The 22972-nt window shown below is 39.2% G+C and overlaps 1 protein-coding gene across 1 annotated transcript in view; it reads left to right on the top strand.

Annotated features, from left to right (window-relative positions):
* The window catches only part of C7 (complement C7), an 81010-nt gene extending 60786 nt beyond the window's left edge, over nt 1-20224 (top strand). Inside the window, exons 15-18 of the mRNA XM_050793411.1 lie at nt 9713-9904; nt 14068-14158; nt 17036-17220; nt 18691-20224. Of these exons, the coding sequence (XP_050649368.1) occupies nt 9713-9904; nt 14068-14158; nt 17036-17220; nt 18691-18872 (650 nt within the window). The 3' untranslated portion in view covers nt 18873-20224. The remainder of the gene's footprint in view (nt 1-9712; nt 9905-14067; nt 14159-17035; nt 17221-18690) is intronic.
* Nucleotides 20225-22972: the final 2748 nt, after the last annotated feature.

Below are 22972 nucleotides of genomic sequence, written 5' to 3' on the forward strand. Positions count from 1 at the left end.
ATATATATAATATATAATATAAAATATAATATATATATTATATTTTAAGTTCTAGGGTACATGTGCACAACGTGCAGGTTTATTACATATGTATACATGTGCCATGTTGGTGTGCTGCACCCACCAACTCATCATTTACATTAGGTATATCTCCTAATGCTATCCCTCCTTGCCCTCCTCCCCACAATACGACCGGTATGTGATGTTCCCCTTCCTGTGTCCAAGTGATCTCATTGATCAATTCCCACCTATGATGAGAACATGTGGTATTTGGTTTTCTCTTCTTGCAATAGTTTGCTGAGATTGATGGTTTCCAGCTGCATCCATGTCCCTACAAAGGACACAAACTCATCCTTTTTTATGGCTGCATAGTATTCCATGGTGTATATGTGCCACATTTTCTTAATCCAGTCTGTCACTGATGGACATTTGGGTTGATTCCAAGTCTTTGCTATTGTGAATAGTGCTGCAATAAACATACGTGTGCATGTGTCTTTATAGGAGCATGACTTATAATCCTTTGGGTATATCCCCAGTAATGAGATGGTTGGGTCAAATGTTATTTCTAGTTCTAGATCCTTGTGGTATTGCCACACTGTTTTCCACAATGGTTGAAGTAGTATACAGTTCCGCCAACAGTGTAAAAGTGTTCCTATTTCTACACATCCTCTCCAGCACCTGTTGTTTCCTGATTTTTTAATGATTGCCATTCTAACTGGTGTGAGATGGTATCTCATTGTGGTTTTGATTTGCATTTCTCTGATGGCCAGTGATGATGAGCATTTTTTCATGTGTCTGTTGGCTGTGTGAATGTCTTCTTTTGAGAAGTGTCTGTTCATATCCTTTGCCCACTTTTTGATGGGGTTGTTTGTTTTTTTCTTGTAAATTTGATTGAGTTCTTTATAGGTTCTGGATATTAGGCCTTTGTCAGATGAGTAGATTGCAAAAATTTTCTCCCATTCTGTAGGTTGCCTGTTCACTCTGATGGTAGTTTCTTTTGCTGTGCAGAAGCTCTTTAGTTGAATTAGATCCCATTTGTCAATTTTGGCTTTTGTTGCCATTGCTTTTGGTGTTTTAGACATGAAGTCCTTGCCCATGCCTATGTCCTGAATGGTATTCTCTAGGTTTTCTTCTAGGGTTTTTATGGTATTAGGTCTAACATTTAAGTCTTTAATCCATCTTGAATTAATTTTCGTATAAGGAGTAAGGAAAGGATCCAGTTTCAGCTTTCTACTTATGGCTAGCCAATTTTCCCAGCACCATTTATTAAATAGGGAATTCTTTCCCCATTTCTTGTTTTTGTCAGGTTTGTCAAACATCAGATGGCTGTAGATGTGTGGTATTATTTCTGAGGACTCTGTTCTGTTCCATTGGTCTATATGTCTGTTTTGGTATCAGTACCATGCTGTTTTGGTTACTGTAGCCTTGTAGTATAGTTTGAAGTCAGGTAGCGTGATGCCTCCAGCTTTGTTCTTTTAGCTTAAGATTTTCTTGGCAATGCAGGGTGTTTTTGGTTCCATATGAACTTTAAAGCAGTTTTTTCCAATTCTGTGAAGTCATTGGTAGCTTAATGGGGATGGCATTGAATCTTTAAATAACCTTGGCAGTATGGCCATTTTCACGATATTGATTCTTCCTATCCAGGAGCATGGTATGTTCTTCCATTTGTTTGTGTCCTCTTTTATTTCACTGAGCAGTGGTTTGTAGTTCTCCTTGAAGAGGTCCTTTACATCCCTTGTCAGTTGGATTCCTAGATGTTTTATTCTCTTTGAAGCTATTGTGACTGGGAGTTCATTCATGATTTGGCTCTCTGTTTGTCTGTTACTGGTGTATAAAAATGCTTGTGACTTTTGCACATTGATTTTGTATCCTGAGACTTTGCTGAAGTTGCTTATCAGCTTAAGGAGATTCTGGGCTGAGACAATGAGGTTTTCTAAATATACAATCATGTCATCTGCAAACAGGGACAATTTGACTTCTTCTCTTCCTAACTGAATACCTTTTATTTCTTTCTCTTGCCTGATTGCCCTAGCCAGAACTTCCAACACTATGTTGAATAAGAGTAGTGAGAGAGGACATCCCTGTCTTTTGCCAGTTTTCAAAGGGAATGCTTCCAGTTTTTGCCCATTCAGTATGATATTGGCTGTGGGTTTGTCATAAATATCTATTATTTTGAGACACGTTCCATCTATACCAAATTTATTGAGAGTTTTTAGCATGAAGGGCTGTTGAATTTTGTCAAAGGCCTTTTCTGCATCTATTGAGATCATCATGTGGTTTTTGTCTTTGGTTCTGTTTGTATGCTGGATTACGTTTATTGATTTGTGTATGTTGAACCAGCCTTGCATCCTAGGGATGAAGCCCAGTTGGTCATGGTGGATAAGCTTTTTGATGTGCTGCTGGATTCGGTTTGCCAGTATTTTATTGAAGATTCTTGCATTGATGTTCATGAGGGATATTGGTCTAAAATTCTCTTTTTTTGTTGTATCTCTGTCAGGCTTTGGTATCAGGATGATGTTGGCCTCATAAAATGAGTTAGGGAGGATTCCCTCTTTTTCTATTGTTTGGAATAGTTTCAGAAGGAATGGTACCAACTCCTCCTTCTACTTCTGGTAGAATTTGGCTGTGAATCCTTCTGGTACTGAACTTTTTTTGGTTGGTAGGCTATTAATTATTGCCTCAATTTCACAGCCTGCTATTGGTCTATTCAGATTCAACTCCTTCCTGGTTTAGTCTTGGGAGAGTGTAAGTGTTCAGGAAATTACCCATTTCTTCTAGGTTTTCTAGTTTATTTGCATAGAGGTGTTTATAGTATTCTCTGATGGTAGTTTGTATTTCTGTGGCGTTGGTGGTGATATCCCCTTTATCATTTTTCATTGTGTCGATTTGATTCTTTTCTCTTTTCTTCTTTATTAGTCTTGCTAGCAGTCTATCAATTTTGTTGATCTTTTCAAAAAACCAGCTCCTGGATTCATTGATTTTTTGGAGGATTTTTTGTGTCTCTATCTCCTTCAGTTCTGCTCTGATCTTAGTTATTTCTTGCCTTCTGCTACCTTTTGAATGTGTTTGCTCTTGCTTATCTAGTTTTTTAAATTGTGATGTTAGGGTATCAATTTTAGATCTTTCCTGCTTTCTCTTGTGGGCATTTAGTGCTATAAATTTCCCTCTACACACTGCTTTAAATATGTCCCAGAGATTCTGGTATGTTGTATCTTTGTTCTCATTGGTTTCAAAGAACATCTTTATTTCTGCTTTCATTTCGTTATGTACCCAGTAGTCATTCAGGAGCAGGTTGTTCAGTTTCCATGTAGTTGAGCAGTTTTGCTTGAGTTTCTTAGTACTGAATTCTAGTTTGATTGCACTGGGGTCTGAGAGACAGTTTGTTATAATTTCTGTTCTTTTACATTTGCTGAGGAGTGCTTTACTTCCAACTATGTGGTCAATTTTGGAATAAGTGTGATGTGGTGCTGAGAAGAATGTATATTCTGTTGATTTGGGGTGGAGAGTTCTGTAGATGTCTATTAGGTCTGCTTGGTGCACAGGTGGGTTCAATTCCTGGATATCCTTGTTAACTTTCTGTCTCGTTGGTCTGTCTAATGTTGACAGTGGGGTATTAAAGTCTCCCATTATTATTGTGTGGGAATCTAAGTCTCTTTGTAAGTCTCTAAGGACTTGCTTTATGAATCTGGTTGCTCCTGTATTGGGCGCATATATATTTAGGATGAATTCCTGATGAATTGATCCCTTTACCATTATGTAATGGCCTTCTTTGTCTCTTTTGATCTTTGATGGTTTAAAGTCTGTTTTGTCAGAGACTAGGATTGCAACCCCTGCTTTTTTGTTTTCCATTTGCTTGATAGATCTTCCTCCATCCCTTCATTTTGAGCCTATGTGTGTCTCTGCACGTGAGATGGGTCTCCTAAATACAGCAAACTGATAGGTCTTGACTCTTTATCCAATTTGCCAGTCTGTGTCTTTTAATTGGACTATTTAGTCCATTTACATTTAAGGTTAATATTGTTATGTGTGAACCTGATTCTGTCATTATGATATTAGCTGGTTATTTTGCTCACTAGTTGATGCAGTTTCTTCCTAGCATCGATGGACTTTACATTTTGACATGTTTTTGCAATGGCTGGTACCTGTTATTCCTTTCCATGTTTAGTGCTTCCTTCAAGATCTCTTGTAGGGCAGGCCTGGTGGTGACAAAATCTCTCAGCATTTGCTTGTCTGTAAAGGATTTTATTTCTCCTACACTTATAAAACTTAGTTTGGCTGGATATGAAATTCTGGGTTGAAAATTCTTTTCTTTAAGAATGTTGAATATTGGCCCCCACTCTCTTCTGGCTTGGAGAGTTTCTTCCGAGAGATCTGCTGTTAGTCTGATGGACTTGCTCTTGTTGAGGACTATCTTTGTGGCGTTTTCTGTATTTCCTGAAATTGAATGTTGGCCTGCCTTACTAGGTTGGGGAAGTTCTCCTGGATGATATCCTGCCGAGTGTTTTCCAACTTGGTTCCATTTTCCCCATCACTTTCAGACACACCAATCAGACATAGATTTGGTCTTTTCACATAATCCCATATTTCTTGGAGGCTTTGTTCATTTCTTTTTACTCTTTATTCTCTACACTTCTCTTCTTGCTTCATTTCATTCATTTGATCTTCAATCGCTGATACTCTTTCTTCCAGTTGATTGAGTCAGTTACTGAAGCTTGTGCATTTGTCACATAGTTCTCGTGTTATGGTTTTCATCTCTATCAGTTCTTTTAAGGTCTTCTCTGCATTGACTATTCTAGTTATCCATTCATCCGTTCTTTTTTCAAGGTTTTTAGTTTCTTTGCGCTGGTTACATAGTTCCTCCTTTAGCTCTGAGAAGTTTGATCGACTGAAGCCTTCCTCTCTCAATTCGTTAAAGTCATTCTCCATCCAGCTTTGTTCCGTTGCTGAGGATGAGCTGCATTCCTTTGGAGGGGGAGATGCGCTCTGATTTTTTGAATTTCCAGCTTTTCTGCACTGCTTTTTCCCCATCTTTGTGGTTTTATCTGCCTTTCATCTTTGATGATGGTGACATACTGATGGGGTTTTGGTGTGGGTGTCCTTTCTGTTTGTTAGTTTTCCTTCTAACAGTCAGGACCCTCAGCTGTAGGTCTGTTGGAGTTTGCTTGAGGTCCACTCCAGACCCTGTTTGCCTGGGTATCAGCAGCGGAGGCTGCAGAAGATAGAATATTGCTGAACAGCGAGTGTTGCTGTCTCATTCTTGCTCTGGAAGCTTCATCTCAGGAGTGTACCCTGACATGTGAGGTGTGAAGTGTCAGTCTGCAACTCAGTTGAAAATGCAGAAATCACCCATCTTTTGTGTCACTCACACTGGGAGGTGGAGGCTGGAGCTGTTCCTATTTGGCCATCTTGGGCATGCCGACCATTATATTTTTTAATGTCCTTTTTTGTTTATTTGTTTTCCATCTTTTCCCCCTCTGTTTCATTCTAAATATTTTCTTTTTCTTTTTATTATTTTTTATTTGTTACAGTTTATTGTGCAGGCTGTAGTGCAGTGGTGTGATCTCGGCTCATGGCAACCTCTATTCCTAGGTTCAAGCGATTCTCCTGGCTCAGCCTCCTGCATAGCTAGGACTACAGGTTGCAGCACTGCATCTGGCTAATTTTTGTATTTTTAGTAAAGATGGGGTTTTGCCATCTTGGCCAGGCTGGTCTTGAACTCCTGACCAAAAGTGATCTGTCTGCTTTGGCCTCCCAAAGTGCTGGGACTACAGGCATGAGCCACCACACCTGGCCTCATTCTAAATATTTTTAATTGACCTATCTTCCAATTTATTAATTATCAGTATATTTCTCTATAATCTCCTTTTAAGAACTCTATTATAGAGTTTGAAACTTTATCAATTTTATTTTTCAACTTAAAAAACAATTTTATATATATGTATATTTTCAAGACAAGTTTTACCCCTGTCACTCATCCTGAAGTGCAGTGGTGCCATCTTGGCTCACTGTAATCTTTGCTTCCTGGGCCCAAGCAATTCTCCTGTCTCAGCCTTCTGAGTAGCTGGGATTATAGATGCTTGCCACAGTGCCCAGCTAATTTTTGTGCTTTTTAGTAGAGACAGGGTTTCACCATGTTGCCCTGGCTGTTCTCAAACTCCTGAGCTCAAGTGATCTGCCTGCCTCAGTCTCCCAAAGTGCTGGGTTTATAGGTGTGAGCCATCGTGCCTGGCTATTTTTCAACTTTAGAGGTTTCATTTGTCTACTTTGTTATTGCATAGTGAATTTTTAAATTCATAACTTCATTTTTAGAGCAGTTTTAGCTTACAAAAAATTGAGTAGAAAGTACAGAGAGCTCCCATCTACTTCCTTACTTCCCAGTCAGTTTCCCTATTAGGTATTAATATCTTCCATTAATGTGGTTTATTTATTATAATGAATGAGCATATATCTTACATTATTATATTTAAAAATATTAAAATTTTTTCTTAAAATATTTTTAAGCGATATTTTGATATGTGCAAATCAGAGTAAATAACACATTAATTACTTCAATCATTTATGTTTATTGTTTTATATTTTCTAATTCTCTGTTGTAATTTTCCATCTTGTCATTTAAAAAAATATATTAATTTCAGTTGTTTCAGGGCCTGTATCTGTTAATTTCATTATTTAGATAAGTCTGTTACTCTAAGTCTGTTTCTATTTTTTTTTTTTTGGTTAGAAGTTGGCCAATTATTGTCTTTTTGAATGTTAAATTAGTTTTAGTTGAATGTCATACTTTACATATGAAAATTTAAAAATTGGATGATGCTATCTTCCTCTAGAGAAGACTAACTTTTGTTCATGGCAACCAGGGGGGATGGCTTATGTCTGGGTTATCTCTATTCCAAGGATGTGGCCATTAAGGGATTCCAACTTAAGGTATGGGCTTTCTACCTGGCCCCTTCTTTTTGACAGGACTGTACTCTAAGTTTTAAAACCCTTGTCCTGTCAGACTGTTAAAAACTTTTTATCCTTTTAGCCTCTGAGCTAAAGTTTTCTCCTCAGTCTAGCAACTTTTCAGCATATTTTCTTTTTTTTTTTTTTTTAATTTACAAATACCTCAAGGAAAAATGTGTTACCAAATGTAAATGTAATCACCACATTAGATTTCCCTTCTCTCTGAAATCTTGGACTTTCAAACTTACGCTGCCTTGTTAGTGCTCCAATTCTTTCAGAAATATTTTTCTTTTTCATTTTGTACAGTCTTTCTATTGTTCGTCTTGGTAGGAGATTTATTGTTAAAACAGCAAACGCATTGGAAACAAGCAAATTCAATACTAGATTATGAAGTTTTGGAGGGCATAAGATGTGACTTGTACCTTGCTGTGTCCCAAGCAGTACACAACATTTTGGCAAAATATAGGCACTTAAAAAATGCTGTGGATTTTTGTATATATTCATGGGGTACTAGCTCAATTTTGCTACACTGATGTATCTCATTGTGGTGAAGTCAAAGCCTTCAGTGCATCCATCAAATGCTGTTTTTGAATGAATAAATGAATGAATGGGTTTTCTGATGACAATGCTGTAAAGATACAGCAATACTTTGTAGAATATTGTCCAAAGTCCGTTAGAGATATTAGCAAGATTTTTTTTTTAATCGTGAATTCTGACTTGCTGTTTATACTATGTGTCTTTTTTCTTTTTCTCTGTTCTTTTTTGAAGTAAGCAATTTGAGCTAATGAATGTAATTGAGTGAGAAAGAATATGGATGAAGAATTAGGGAACACTGAACACCTTTATGTCAGCAAGGTTAAAGGTGGTGCTTTAGCTGTGTGTGGTGGCATGTGCCTGTGATCCCAACTACTCAGGAGGTTGAGTCAGGAGGATTGCTTGAGCCTGGGAGTTTTTAATTAAAAAAAAATTTTACTTTAAGTTCTGGGATACATGTGCTGAACGTGCAGGTTTATTACATAGGTATACATGTGCTGTGGTAGTTTGCTGCACCTATCAACTCATCATCTAGGTTTTAAGCCCCGCATGCATTAGGTATTTTTCCTAATGCTTTCCCTCCCCTTTCCCCCTATCCCTTGACAGGCCTCAGTGTGTGATGTTCCCCTCCCTGTGTCCATGTGCTCTCATTGTTCAACTCCCACTTATGAGTGAGAACATGCATTTTCTGTTCCTCTGTTAGTTTGCTGAGAATGATGGTTTCCAGCTTCATCCATGTCTCTGCAAAGGACGTTAACTCATTATAGTATTCCATGGTGAATATGTGCCACATTTTCTTTATCCAGTCTATCATAGATGGGCATTTGGGTTGGTTCCAAGTCTTTGCTATTATAAATAGTGCTGCAATAAACATACATGTGCATGTGTCTTTACAGTGGAATGATTTATAATCCTTTGGGTATATACCCAGTAATGGAATTGCTGGGTCAAATGGTATTTCTGGTTCTAGATCCTTGAGGAATCGCCATACTGTCTTCCACAATGGTTGAAGTAGTTTAAACTCCCACCAACAGTGTAAAAGCATTCCTATTTCTCCATATCCTCGCCAGCATCTGTTGTTTCCAGACTTTTTAATGATCACCATTCTAACTGGTGTGAGATGGTATCTCATTGTGGTTTTGATTTGCATTTCTCTGGTGATCAGTGATGATGAGCATTTTTTCATATGTTTGTTGGTCACATAAATGTCTTCTTTTGAGAAATGTCTGTTCATATCCTTTGCCCACTTTTTGATGGGGTTGCTTGTTTTTTTCTTGTAAATTTGTTTAAGTTCCCCGTAGAGTCTGGATATTAGCCCTTTGTCAGATGGATAGATTGCAAACATTTTCTCCCATTCTGTAGGTTGCCTGTTTACTCTGATGATAGTTTCTTTTGCTGAGCAGAAGCTCTTTAGTTTAATTAGATCCCATTTGTCAATTTTAGCTTTTGTTGCAATTGCTTTTGGTGTCTTAGTCATGAAGTCTTTGCCCATGCCTATGTCTTGAACAGTATTGCATAGGTCTTCTTCTAGGGTTTTTATGGTTTTAGGTTTTATATTTAAGTCTTTAATCCATTTTGAATTAATTTTTGTATAAGGTAAAAGGAAGGGGTTCAGTTTCTGTTTTCTGCATATGGCTAGCCAATTTTCCCAGCACCATTTATTAAGTAGGGAATCCTTTCCCCATTGCTTGTTTGAGCCCAGGAGTTTGAGACTGTAGTATACATTGATTAAACCTATGAATAGTCTCCAGCCTGGGCAACATAGAGAGACCCTGTCCCTAAAAAATAAATAAATAAATAAAAGTGGTGTTTTAATAATTTCAGATGGCAAAATATCTAACTGGATGAAAGTTAATGAAACTGAAATGAATACAGCCCAGGAAAATTCTGATGGAACATCACTAGAGTACAGAAATAAGTGACAGTTGTGAAAAGTTTGGTTTCAACAGTAGGCTGGGCATGAGGACTCTACTGGGGCTGTTCATTTTAAGTTGTTACATCGTTTTGAGGGGAGGGATGGGAGAGGGGGAGCTGTTTTGATTTTAGTTATTCATTGGTCAATTACATGCCAGGCTCTGTGTGATATGTCTTTCAGTCCACCCTAACAGTGAACTCACGTCTTCTTCCTTGTCCTCTAATATGAAAAAGCAGAACAAGCGTATCAGCATCACATAAGCCTTTTTAAAAAGATGGTTTAGGAGAGCAATGACCCTTATATTTTGCTCTCTTTTATCTTTAGAAATTGCCTGCGTTCTACCTGTACTGATGGATGGCATACAGAGTCACCCCCAAAAACCTTTCTACACAGTTGGTGAGAAGGTGACTGTTTCCTGTTCAGGTGGCATGTCCTTAGAAGGTCCTTCAACATTTCTCTGTGGCTCCAGCCTTAAGTGGAGTCCTGAGATGAAGAATACCCGCTGTGTACAAAAAGGTGAGCGGCTTCTGTGTCTATCCAAGGACACTTGTACCCAGGCAAGTGAGAGTCCTTGTGGCGACCTTCATGGTACTGTATCTCCATAGCTGTGAGTCATTCCCTCCATTCTTGCTCCCTAAAATGGAGGTCAGCTTGTAGACTGAATAACAGATTTTCTTCACATGGCACAGAAAGACTCATGAATGTAAAGAAAGGCAAGGATAGCCTGGTGATTCTGAAACTTTTAACTTAAACCCTCCTTGTGAAAGATTAGCTTTATATCTGTTATGGTGCGAAGACAATAAAAGATTTTTAAATCCTGTTTTTTGTTGTGGTTTCCTCTTGATTTTTTTTCCTCTGCATTTTTCTTAAGTACAGAGTTGAGTTCATAATTTATTTAAAGTTCTGTATGTTTCATTTTTGGGCTTTCAAAGAGTTTATCAGTATTTCTGAAATTGAAAATTTAGAAAGCATTTTTATTTAACACTTTAAAGCAGACATTATTGAAGGAAAAGTGTTGTGATTCATGAAATTGTTCTTAATGTGGAAACCCAAACATCCAGTATTTTAACACCAAGAAAATTTAAAAAAATGGTCTTTTAAGAACCTAAGGTAGAAAGGGTTTAGAAAGCCAAATTATTTCTTTTTAGAGGTAATTTTAGATGAGATGGATTTGTTTGAAAATAACCCATTTATTCTCTGTTTACATTTTTTAAATAAATGGAAAATATTATATTTGTAACAAAAATGAGAATGAAGAAAAACTCACTTGCATACTATTTTATTGATGTTATCTCTCTAGTATGTGATTTTTAATTAAGCTCTGAAATTTATTTTTAATAGTGAGGATGAAGGACTAGATTTCATACGTGATGGTGTGAGATGAATTAGATGTTTCTAACTAAGTTCTCCATGCAGCAGGGTATGGAACACTCAGATACTGATGATAGATATGGGTTGTGATGTTAAGTGGATGAGAGGCAGAACAATGGGCAAGGCGCAAGTCCTTGGAGTGCCCTTCCTGCCTGTCCTGATGTGCTCTTAAGTTGTCAAAGCCCCATCACAGGGGACAGTTGTTTTGTGTTCTGTAAACACTGAAGTATAAATATGAGTTTACTTGGGATATTTAAAGTAATGAACCAGTACTTATAATTCTAAAATGAAAGAGAACAATATACAGTTGATGAGGTTGCACTTTTGTTCCGAATGAGATTGTAGACTAGTCTGTCTAAAATGCTACTTCAGCTATTTTATGGTACAGCTTGGTATGAAGTTTCTTTTACCCAGTAGAAAATTCTATTAAAGTGGGTTTTAATTAAGGATGTTTTTCAGATCTGTGTGTTTTTCTGAAGATGTGAATAATAGTAACTACTTCCAAGCCTATAACAAACAAAAAAATCCAAGACTTACCAGCCTCCAAAGTTGATGTTTTAAAATGTTGGCTGTTCTAGTATTTAGTCTTTTTTTATTGTAATGAAACATACATAACATAACATTTACCATTTTATCCATTTTTAAATGTATAGTTCAGTGGCATTATGTAATTCCCATTGTTGTGCAACCATCACCACATTTTTTTTCATCTTCCAAAACTGAAGCTCTATATCTATTAAACATTAATTCCTCACTTTCTCCTACTGTCCTTGTAGTTAGTCTTGATGGGAAGAAATTTGCTTTGAAAATAGCAAAAGCACATATTTTGGTGGACCTTAAGAGTGTGTTTATTTGGTTAACCAAGTTGTAAAGTAACAAAGCTATGTTCTTCTTAAATGCAAAAATTCTTTGGGCTAGGTAATTCTATCATTTTTTTTCACAAAGACATTAAAGACATTATACATATATACACACTTTTTTTTTTTTTTTGAGATGGAGTCTCGCTCTGTCACCCAGGCTGGAGTGCAGTGGTGCAATCTCAACTCACTGCAAGCTCCGCCTCCTGAGTTCACACCATTCTCCTGCCTCAGTCTCCTGAGTAGCCGGGACTACAGATGCCCACCACTATGCCCAGCTAATTTTTTTGTATTTTTAGTAGAGACAGGGTTTTACCGTGTTAGCCAGGATGGTCTCGATCTCCTGACCTCGTGATCCACCTGCCTCAGCCTCCCAAAGTGCTAGGACTACAGGCATGAGCCACTGTGCCCGGCTCGACATTATAATAATTTAAGCAAACTTTTAAAATCTAAAATTTCAGGATTTGTCCTAAATTTTTAACCACAGTGCATTTACATGGCTTGATCATTGATCTTAAGTTTTGGTACATCTAGATTAAGGCTTCTCAACCTCAACGCTATTGGAATTTTAGTCTGATAATTCTTTGCTATGGGAGCCTCTTCTGTGTGTTGCAGGGTATTTAGCAGCATCCCTGGTCTCTACTTACCAGTAGCATCCTCCTATGCCAATAACATTCTGCAGTTGTAAAAACCAAGGATGTCTCTAGTGATTTCCAGATGTCCCCTGGGGCACAAAACTGCCTCTGGTTAAGAAGCACTGATGTAGATAATACCATTTTTGAAAAACTTCATTTTGGAATAATTTTAGATTTCAGCAAAGTCACAGATATAATGTCTACACACCTTTCACCCATCTTCCTTAATATTAACATCTTATATAACACAACTTGGTTAAAACTAAAGAATTAATATTAGTACAATGCTATTGACTAAACTACACACTTTATTCAAATATCTCCTTTTTTACCGCTAATGTCTCTTTGATGTTCTAGGGTCCAGTTCAGGATACTATGTTGCATTTAGGATAATACCATTTTAAAGAGAAGTGTTTTTTGTTTGTTTGTTTTTTGTTTTTTGCTTTTATTTTGAGACAAGTTCTTGCTTTGTTGCTCAGGCTGGCTGGAGTGCAATGGCGCAATCTCGGTTCACTGCAACCTCCACCTCCCGGGTTCAAGTGATTCTCCTGCCTAAGCCTCCTGAGTAGCTGGGATTACAGACACATGCCACCATGCCCGGCTAATTTTTGTATTTTTAGTAGAGACAGGGCTTCACCATTTGGCTTGGCTAGTCGCAAACTCCTCACCTCAAGTGATCCACCTGCCTTGGCCTCTCAAAGTACTGAGATTACAGGCATGAGCCACCGCGCCCAGCCAAGAGAAGTGTTTTAATAATGAGTCCTGTTATTGAGACTGCTAGCCATGGCAGGCATACTTCACATTGCCACCATTTTTACAGGTTTATGAATGTTCACAAGATTGTAATGTCATGTCCCAAGCTCTTGAATTTTCCAAAGTAAAGCAGTATTCCATAGTCTGTGTATACATAAAAACATGCTCTTCAGATAAACTACCTTTATAGATATAGTAAATGACTATCTAGTTTTATGATGCAAAAGTGTATGGCAATGAATTTCATTGTAATAAAGCTGTTAGGAGGTGAAAAAAATCAGGATGTTTTTAGATCTTTCCCTTTGCAATCAGGGATAGGTGAGGGGATGGCAGTCACATTATGCTCTTCTAAGCTGGACCAGGGTGTGTCGAAATGGAAATGATGACTGAATTGTAATTTTCTACAAAACACAAAGTTATAGAAAGGATTTTATTAATGTAAGGACCTCCAGACATTTATTCACTGTTGAGGGAGACCACTTAGACATTCATATGTAAGAGGCTATTGCAGATCTTCTCGGCATTCCGGGGAGTTCTCCATGTATAAGTCAAGTGATGTTGCTGTTTTCTGCCTCATTATGGGCAAAGCAGGCGGAATGCAGTCTATACAACAAACAGTTTATAAGCACCAGCTTCTTGAAAGGGAGCCACTTTATTTTCCTTGGATGCAGACCAGTGTAGAATTAAATCCTGCCTGGGCCAATTTGTTAAATGTGTGAAGTAGTACCAACTTCCTAACTTTTTTTACTCTTAATTTTCTGATTTCTTAGGTGGGCATTTGTTAGGGAGGCATAAATATCCCCGTGTATAAAAAGTGCATGACAATTATAAATGCTCACGAGATGGTAGCTATTACTACCAATGCAGTTATTTGTAATGTGGCTCTTGAAACTCTCTATAGCTTGCAAAATGTATTACAGCTTGATTATTATTACTATTGTTATGTGCAAATGCATTGCAGTTTGAGAATACTACAGACCCTGGTCCAGCAATTCAAATAACACCTTGTTTACTATGAAGAAGCTTTTCTCCTAATGACCACATCTCCCTTATCCTTTTTCAGACAATCCTTTAACACAGGCAGTGCCTGAATGTCAGCGCTGGGAGAAACTGCAGAATTCAAGATGTGTTTGTAAAATGCCCTATGAATGTGGGTAAGTGCCGCCTTATCTCACTTCCCTGTCTTATTTCATTCATGATAAGGGATAATTTGTTAGATGCTAGTCTCTGTTGGATGGAAGGTGTAGCTTACCAGGAGTTAAGGGTCTTTGTTTGCATTTTGATGTAGTCCCATCTGCTGCCTGTTATTTGCCTGGATCACTAGGGTTGACAGCCATGACATTAAGCGTGTTCTAATCTGGCTGGTGGAGAAGGCTGCAGGACTACTCGAGCACTGCTTGTTTCATATATAAAATGGAGCAAAATGACAAAACTGTCAGCTGAGGATTTAGAACTTTAGAGGATTAGAGGATTAGAACTGAAATTCCTTTGGGACATAAACTCTTAAAGCGATACTGATAGGGAAACAGCAGCTTCTTTTGTTGATTCTTGAACCATCTTCTCTAGATTTGCACTGTTAAGAATGCCACCATCTTGAAATCATTCCATTGTAGGAGGATATCTGAAGTAGTTAGTACATGTCTGTGTCATGGTCCTAGTAGAATAGAGATGGCACAATTAAATTAGGACAAGAAAAGTTTTATTAGTGGGAATATTTACGAAAATGTGAAGAGAGGAAAGGAAATTACAAGTCCCATGGCAGTATTCCTAGACTGCTAACAGCTTGACCGTATAGTCGTATCCGGGTCCAAGGAGTAAGGAGAGGGACACTCAGGAAAAACTGGAGACAGAGAGGGCTGTGTGGAGATGGCCCTGAGGAGGAGCTGACACTCTCATTTTAGGGACCTCAGAGATCCCACAGGCATGAGCCAGGGGAAATAAACACCTCAACTGCACTCTCTTTCCTGCCCCGAGTCTCCTGCTAGTCAACACTCACCACTGATCAAACCAACTGAAGCTAGATGCCGAGGAAGCCCACAGTGTGGCCCACACACGTCAGCCTCCCAGGCAGGTGGAGAAGAGTGGAAAGTGGATCTGGGGAGGAAATAAGAAATATCCAGCCCCTAGACTTACTGGTCGTTTTTAAAATTAAGAACCGACACATGACCTGGTGCGGTGGCTCACGCCTGCACTCCCAGCACTTTGGGAGGCCAGGGTGGTCCAATTGCTTGCACTCAGGAGTTCAAGACCAGCCTGGGCAACATGGTGAAACCCCTTCTCTACAAAAAATACAAAAGTTAGCTGCGTGTGGTGGCGCACGCCTGTAGTCCCAGCTACTCAGGAGACTGAGGTGGGAGGATGGCTTGAGGCCAGGAAGGTTGAGGCTTCAGTGAGCCATATTCATACCACTGTACTCCAGCCTGGGTGACAGAGCCAGACCCCATCTCAAAAAGAAAAAAAAAAAGAACTAAAACACTAATTACTTGGTTGTGAATGATTTTAGTTATCAAAACCTATACCCAACTTCTTGAAGCTACAGTGGTTAATAGTTATCGTATATAGTAATTTCTGGTGTGAAGAAGAATGTAACTAACTGGCATGATGGAAATAGTGGTCAGCCTAGATACATTCTGATTCTAATATTCTGACTTTACTGCGAATCTCTAACAATTATTGTTTATTTTGAGCCACTTTCATCCTCTTTCCAACTTCCCCATTTCATTTAGTTTATCTGCAACTCATTGTTAATAGTTATGGTATAAATTTCCATGTCATTCCATGGTCTCAGATACTGACGACAAGGTGGTATTGTAAGTTCTTTGCCCTTTCAGCTGTTGTAAGTAGTTCTATTTAAAGTTTAAATAAACAGATGAAAAGATAGACTCAAAACAACAGGATTTGTTTCTGTTTTATAAATAACTCTAAGTAAATTTAGCTTTTGGTAGAAGAGGAAAGTATTTGAACTAAATGAAGCGTGTGAATATAGACTCTGACTCTATCTGGTATACAAAAATGCGTGTTGTCTAAGGTTTCAGTGACAGTAATGTCCTCCTTGTCTATCAGCATTCAGAAATGTGGAGTTTTCTGATAGTGACGTTTCTAAATGGCTATTTTTTCCCCACTATTTTAGCACCAATACTTATGAAAAACGTAACACATTTTATGGAAATATTTCTTTTTTTTTTTTTTTTTTTGAGACACAGTTTCATTCGGTCATCCAGGCTGGAGTGCAGTAGTGCAATCTCAGCTCACTGCAACCTCTGCCTCCTGGGTTCAAGTGATTCTCATGCTTCAGCCTCCCGAGTAGCTGGGATTACAGGTGTGGGCCACCCCATGCCCAGCTAATTTTTATATGCTTAGTAGAGATAGGGTTTCGCCATGTTGGCCACCCTGGTCTTCAACTCCTGACCTAAATGATCCGCCTGCATCGGCGTCCCAAATCACTGGGATTACAGGAGCCCAACCTTATGGAAATATTTCTAAACTATTTTGTAAACATAGATACTTTTAAAAGTAACATTGAAAAATACAGTTTCATCTTCCCATGATGATTTAGGGCCATCCATTTTTGGATGATGCTGTTTTATGGACATGAACTCTTGGCTGCTGGGCTGGGATGAGCTCATTTCTCCTGCAATTAGTAGTCCCATTTGACTATGATCACATTGAATGCTTGGTCTCCACTGGCTTTCTGACTCCTTCTTTGTCAGCTGTTGTTAGCAGACCTTGCCTTCTCATCTAATTTGCTGTACCTGATCTGTTCTAGATGGAACTAGATCAACACTAGATATCTACACTTAGAAAAACTGTGAGCAAATAAACAGTAAATACAAATATGTTCATTTTAAAGACCTAAGTGAGTTGGACCTAGGAATGAAGGGGATTTGAGTTTCCATCCTTTTTTTTTTTTTTTTTTTTTGGCTGTGGGTGATAACATCTGGGGGCACCGAGCTCAGAGCATCACTTTTCATTTCTCCTCAGCTTTTAAGAACAAAAATCTTGTAAATAATGCCATTAAAAATTCTTTTCAGACCTTCCTTGGATGTATGTGCTCGAGATGAGAGAAGCAAAAGGATACTGCCTGTGACTGTTTGCAAGATGCATGTTCTCCACTGTCAGAGTAGAAATTACACCCTTACTGGTAGGGACAGCTGCACTCTGCCTGCCTCAGCTGAGAAAGCTTGTGGTGCCTGCCCACTGTGGGGAAAATGTGATGGTAAGGGGCCTTTCATATTTGTAAGTATAAGAATGCTAAAGTCACAGTACTGAGGAATTAAAAAATGTGGTTTCTAGTTTAGCAGTGGGCCGAAGCAGATACTTGAGGATGTTAAAGACTCAGAGTGATTTGGCAGTGCACTGACCTCTCCTATACCCCTCACTGGAGAGGGACAGAGATCACAGACCTCAGAGGATAAGCGTCCATTCCTGATGTGGGAATGTTCTCCCAAACAGGGGTGATTCCATGCCACCATCATGATTTTTACTCTGTCCTTGTATTATCCATATTGTGTACTCATTTTTTAAAAGTCTGGCATAAAAGTAACTTTAAAATGAAAACTTCATATCACGTCCTTAAAAGGAGGTATTGCTTGCCATAAATACTAGGTAACTATAAAAGTTATATGTAATGGAACAAAATAAAGTTGTGGATTCTAGCCAGATACTGGTCCAATATTGACTGTGCTGTTTCTCTGTGAGTTTAGCAAGTGTTAGAGGGGTGTTAAAAACATACTAGGACCAAGCTGACACTTTCTTCTGGAAGTAATCAGACGGATTTGAAGAGAAAAAAAGAAGTTACTTTCTCATGTTGTGATTCAATATTTGCTAATGCTATGTTTAAGTAGCACTTACAGTGATCTTGCCTTACCCCCAAGGGCACGGCAAACCTCCCATGGTTTGGGCAATACTATGAAAGGGGAACGGCTGGATCTCCAGAGCCAAGTTACTGCCTGGGCTTCCCTATCTATAAATTTGGGAGCTGGACTCTATGACTTGTAAGGTGTCTGTTGGCTCTTCACTCTCTGCCCTCTTGGCCTGTGCCTGCTGGCACCTGTCCCCTCACTCCCTCACGGTTTGCAGCACAGACTGATGACATATGTGACTCTAGCCATGTCTGGGACACTTTTGGTTAGGCGGTCACCACTGTCTGCTGGCTGACCTTGTTACTCATCTTTGAAAGACTCCTGGCTGGCGTATTCCAACCATGGACTTTCCATGCACAGACCCCTTGCCTCCCTAACTCATTTCTGGTTTGTTTTTCGGGATTTGTAGCCTTTTGCATGTCATACTCTCTCTCAAAGCAAGTTAAGTTCTCTTTTTTCCTCTCCTCTTTAAGTCTTGATTTGGTTCTTTGTTGAGGGCTTCTCATTTGACCTCCATTGCTGGCTCATATGGACAGCAGCATGTATGTATGAGATAGTTAAAGAGCTCTTGACTTGGATAAAACCACCCCATGTGGGTCTAACCAATAGAAAGCCTGGTACCAACTTCAAAACCTATTCCTTTGGAGTGGAGCAAAATGCCCCAATTTCCTGGTCCTACTGCTTTTCCAGGGGATAATTTATTATATCATTCCAGGCAGGAGCTTCGATAGCTCTGGTCACCACATTATTACTTTGGAGGTGATGTGCTTTGACTCCCCCACCTCCATAATGTGCCATTAAGCCTCTTTCACTTACTTTTCCAGCTGAGAGCAGCAAATGTGTCTGCCGAGAAGCATCGGAGTGCGAGGAAGAAGGGTTTAGCATTTGTGTGGAAGTGAACGGCAAGGAGCAGACGATGTCTGAGTGTGAGGCGGGCGCTCTGAGATGCAGAGGGCAGAGCATCTCCGTCACCAGCATAAGACCTTGTGCTGCGGAAACCCAGTAGGCTCCTGGAAGCCCTGGTCGACTTGCTCAGAATCCAGCAGGCAGCTGGGGCTGAGTGAAAACATCTGCACAGCTGGGCACTGGACAGATTTCCTTCTTCTCCAGTATCTACTTTCCCCCTCAGCTCCCAGCCATCTGTAAAAACACAACCCTTTGTTCTCCCAAATCTGAATCAAATTACTCTTTTGCCTCCTTTTTAATGTCAGTCAGGATATCAGCCTTTGCACAGGCTGGCTGCGTGTTCTTGAAAAACATGTTACCTTCTGTGAGCCTTGGTTTTTTCAAATCTGTAAAATTAGAGGATTGCGCTAAAGAAACTTGAATGCTCCATTTAGGCCTATCATTTTATTAAGTATGATTGACACAGCCCATGGGCTAGAACACACTCTACAAAATGACTAGGAAAACAGAAAGAATATGATTTCCTGATTAGAGAGGTTGATTTTCCTCAATGAAACCAAATACAAGGAGGACCTTGAACAAAAATGACAGATACAAAGTATTTCTATCCTGAGTAGTAATCTCACACTTCATCCTACGGAGTCAACCACCACAGATAGGAATTCCTTATTCTTTTTTTTCTTTTTTTTTAAGACAGAGTCTCACTCTGTTGCTCAGGCTGGAGTGCAGTGGCGTGATCTCATCTCACTGCAACCTCTGCCTCCTGGGTTCAAGCGATTCTTGTGCCTCAGTCTCCCAAGTAGCTGGGATTACACATGCCCGCCATCATGCCCAGCTAATATTTGCATTTTTAATAGAGATATGGTTTCACCATGCTGGCCACGCTGGTCTCCAACTCCTGACCTCAGGTGATCTGCCCGCCTTGGCCTCCCAAAGTGCTGGGATTACAGACGTGAACCACCACGCCTGGCTGGAATACTTACTCTTGTTGGGAGAACGAACCACTAAAATGTCAGAGCAGAATTCATTATGTGATAGGTGTCTTGTCTGAGAACAAATACAATTCAGTCTTCTCTTTGGGGCTTTAGTATGTGTCAAACATAGGACTGGAAGTTTGCCCTTCTTTTTTCTTTTGAAAGAACATCAGTTTCTTTTGAAAGAACAATCAGAGATTGTGCATTTGAGAATAGTTTTCCCTAATGTGGATACAGTCCCAGAGTTTTCAGCGAGTACACAGGTAGATTAGTTTGAAGCATTGACCTTCTATTTATTCCTTATTTCTCTTTATCAAAACAGCGTCTGTGGGAGGAGAAATGAGAGAGCTTAAATGAAATGTAAAATATGCTTTATTATACAAATACTGTCTCTGTATTGTTCTGACCCTGGTAAATATATTTCAAAACTTCAGATGACAAGGATTAGAAAACTCATTAAAGATACTATTCTTCAGAATTGTTTCATTTGTATTATGTTTCATTTTAGAGAAGATTTTCATGATGAATGGTTAATGTGTTCTCGCCTGAAGTTTTATGTCTGATCCAGATCTAGCTTTTTGTAACAAAGTGTGCCTTAAGGGAAGATGCAGACACAATATGTTGAAGTTACAAGGAGGCAGGTTTCAACTGGTTAAAAACAGTGGCATTCAGACATTGCAACTGCATTTCTCAGAGGTTATTACAGAGTTAATTTCTACCCCGGATGGAAGGACGCATTTGAAAATGCAGACCCTGAGACAAAAGGTTGAACAAGTAATTCATTTGGAAGGAAATACCTCAGTATCCTTCCAATAATTTCTCCTCTTAGCTTAAGCTAGTATGGAGTTAGATTCCTACCGCTTATGTATTACCATACCCCCTTCCTAAATAATACAGAGGATAGGGTCAGCATATGAAATATCATCAGAGATTGAGGTCTGAAAAAAAAGGAAATGATTAAATGTAACTAAGAGGTTTGAGAAGGGAATTTCAGCAGAGTTATTGAAGGAGAAGTCAAGGATTAATGAATTGTTGGCAAAGGAGAGGAGCAGTGAATGTGGTCGTGAAGAGGTGTTGTCTTGAAATACTGTATTTTTTTCTCCTTTTCTTTGCTGAGCATTCTTGTGCTGACCTTTCCTCTAGTCCGACAGAGGCATTCACAATTGCCTACGGAGAATTAGGATTGTTGCAGCAGGTCAGCAAGGGGAAAGTCATTTTTAAGATTAAATTTTTAAAAATGTTTTGAAACTTCCAAAATAAGTTCTTGAACACCTATGGAGAGGCTTTGAGGAAAGCTAAGAGAACGGTTTTATACCACAAAAATCAATGGAAAAAGAATAAAGAGTGTGAGAATTCCATCTGCCTGCCCTTCCCTGTGCCTCAGATCAGGTGAGGGTCATCTGGATTAGAAGGGGATAGAGCCTTGGAGGAGGCAGAGGGCAGAAAGCATTGCTGAGATTAAAGTCATTTGGCCCTCAGAAGGAACAGATAGAGAGAAGGAAATTGGCTGGTGCATTAATCATCACTAGCTGCAGGGAGCTATGTGGAGGCCAAGGCACATCCTACAGATCATCGCTTACCACTCATGAGGATGCTACAAGTTACCTGGGCAGAGAAGGTGCCTGGGAACGTTACATTATTAAGAGACTGAAGACACTTTGGAAGGCTCATTATCATCATGCCAAAGCTACTTAATCCTATAGGGTCACAAGCGGGTCCAGTCAGTGGGCTTGAATGCAGCTTTATATAATGCCTGACTTCAGGAGTTGCTTTTGGTGCTATCTGTGCACAGAAGAGTTTCTGGACTTAGAGTTCAGTTGTGGCGCCTTATTAAATACTTTCACAATGCACACGTGGGTTGTTTATAGCCTAATGATACACCAGTCGTGAGCCTGTCATGTTAATCCCTTTTCTCTTAGGGATGCCAGGCAAAACTTTTTCTTTAAAAAGAAAATTCTATTTTACTATTGCTGAAAATTCCTTGACCTCTCTGTATTCCCAGTTGACTTGGGTAGCTGATTATTTTGTAATAGACCCTCAAGCCAACATCACATGTATTTTGTTTTTCAGTCAATGTCTCTCTGTCTTGGACATCATTGATCTGCCATGTACCTAAGTCCCCTTCCCTGGAATTCAGTGCAAGTCTCATCTCATAGAGATGCATGGAAATAACAGTGATAAAAGAGCATTTCCTAGGTTTGTCTTTTCACAGGAAATTGTCCTCAGCCTATGAATCAAAAAGAACATTTTCACCTTCCTTCTTCTCCTGCGCACCTTCTCACCTCCAGCCCACCCCTTCTGAAACAACGGCACACTGGTCTTGTTAACCCTTGGTTGAGAAAGCCAATTTTTCTATGTGATTGATATCTTGAATGTAAATCTAGAGCTCTGCCTTCACAGCCTGACAGGAATAAATAAAAAGACAAATCGTAGGCGCTTTGGTTGTCATAGCAGGGGCTCCTATCATGGCATCAGCTTTGTGTCTACAAATGTGTGAATGGCCTGAAAGGCCAAGGAAATTGAAAGTCAGGCATAAACCTTTCTGTTTTCTCAGATATTAACGGAAATTGCCTCCTACTGAGAGGTTGCTTTTCTGGCTTAGCGTTCTGAGGAAAAAACAGGCCATTCTGTTTCTAACACAAGTATCGAGTACACTTTAACTAGTCCATCAACGAAGAAAAATCTCAGTAATGATTGGCTGTTTAGCATGGACATAGGCACAGATTCATTACATGTGGCAGAGAAAGGCACTTTTGAGGAAATCTGGTTCCCAAATCCCCTATAGCTTGGTGAAAATAGTGACTTATCCTTATGGTTCTAAGCTCCTCATTGCTCAGTACACTGGCTGTATATGCTTAATAAAATGCCCATTTTACAGTCACTTTCCACAGTCTCACAGCTAGTTAGCAGAAAGTCTAGTCTTAAAGAACCTGTTTATCTCCCAGAGTAGAGCTCATCCTGTTTCACTCCAGCACCGGCCCCTTTACTATCTTGTAGACCTTGTGGATATTTTATGCTAGTTGTGTCTTGCCAGACAGCCGCATAGTTAATGAGTCGTGTAGGGGTGATTTCTTGCTATAGTATAGTGCTAGTATTATGAAATGCCAGCATAGACTTAAATAAGCAAGACTTTTCTTTTGTTCCATGGGTAGTATGATCCTCCTAATTATCTTCCTTCCTTGTGTTGAATATAGATGGAGGTTTCCTATAAATTTCCCTGTGGGGC

The sequence above is a fragment of the Macaca thibetana genome, chromosome 6, assembly GCF_024542745.1.
Source record: "Macaca thibetana thibetana isolate TM-01 chromosome 6, ASM2454274v1, whole genome shotgun sequence".
NCBI lineage: Eukaryota > Metazoa > Chordata > Mammalia > Primates > Cercopithecidae > Macaca > Macaca thibetana.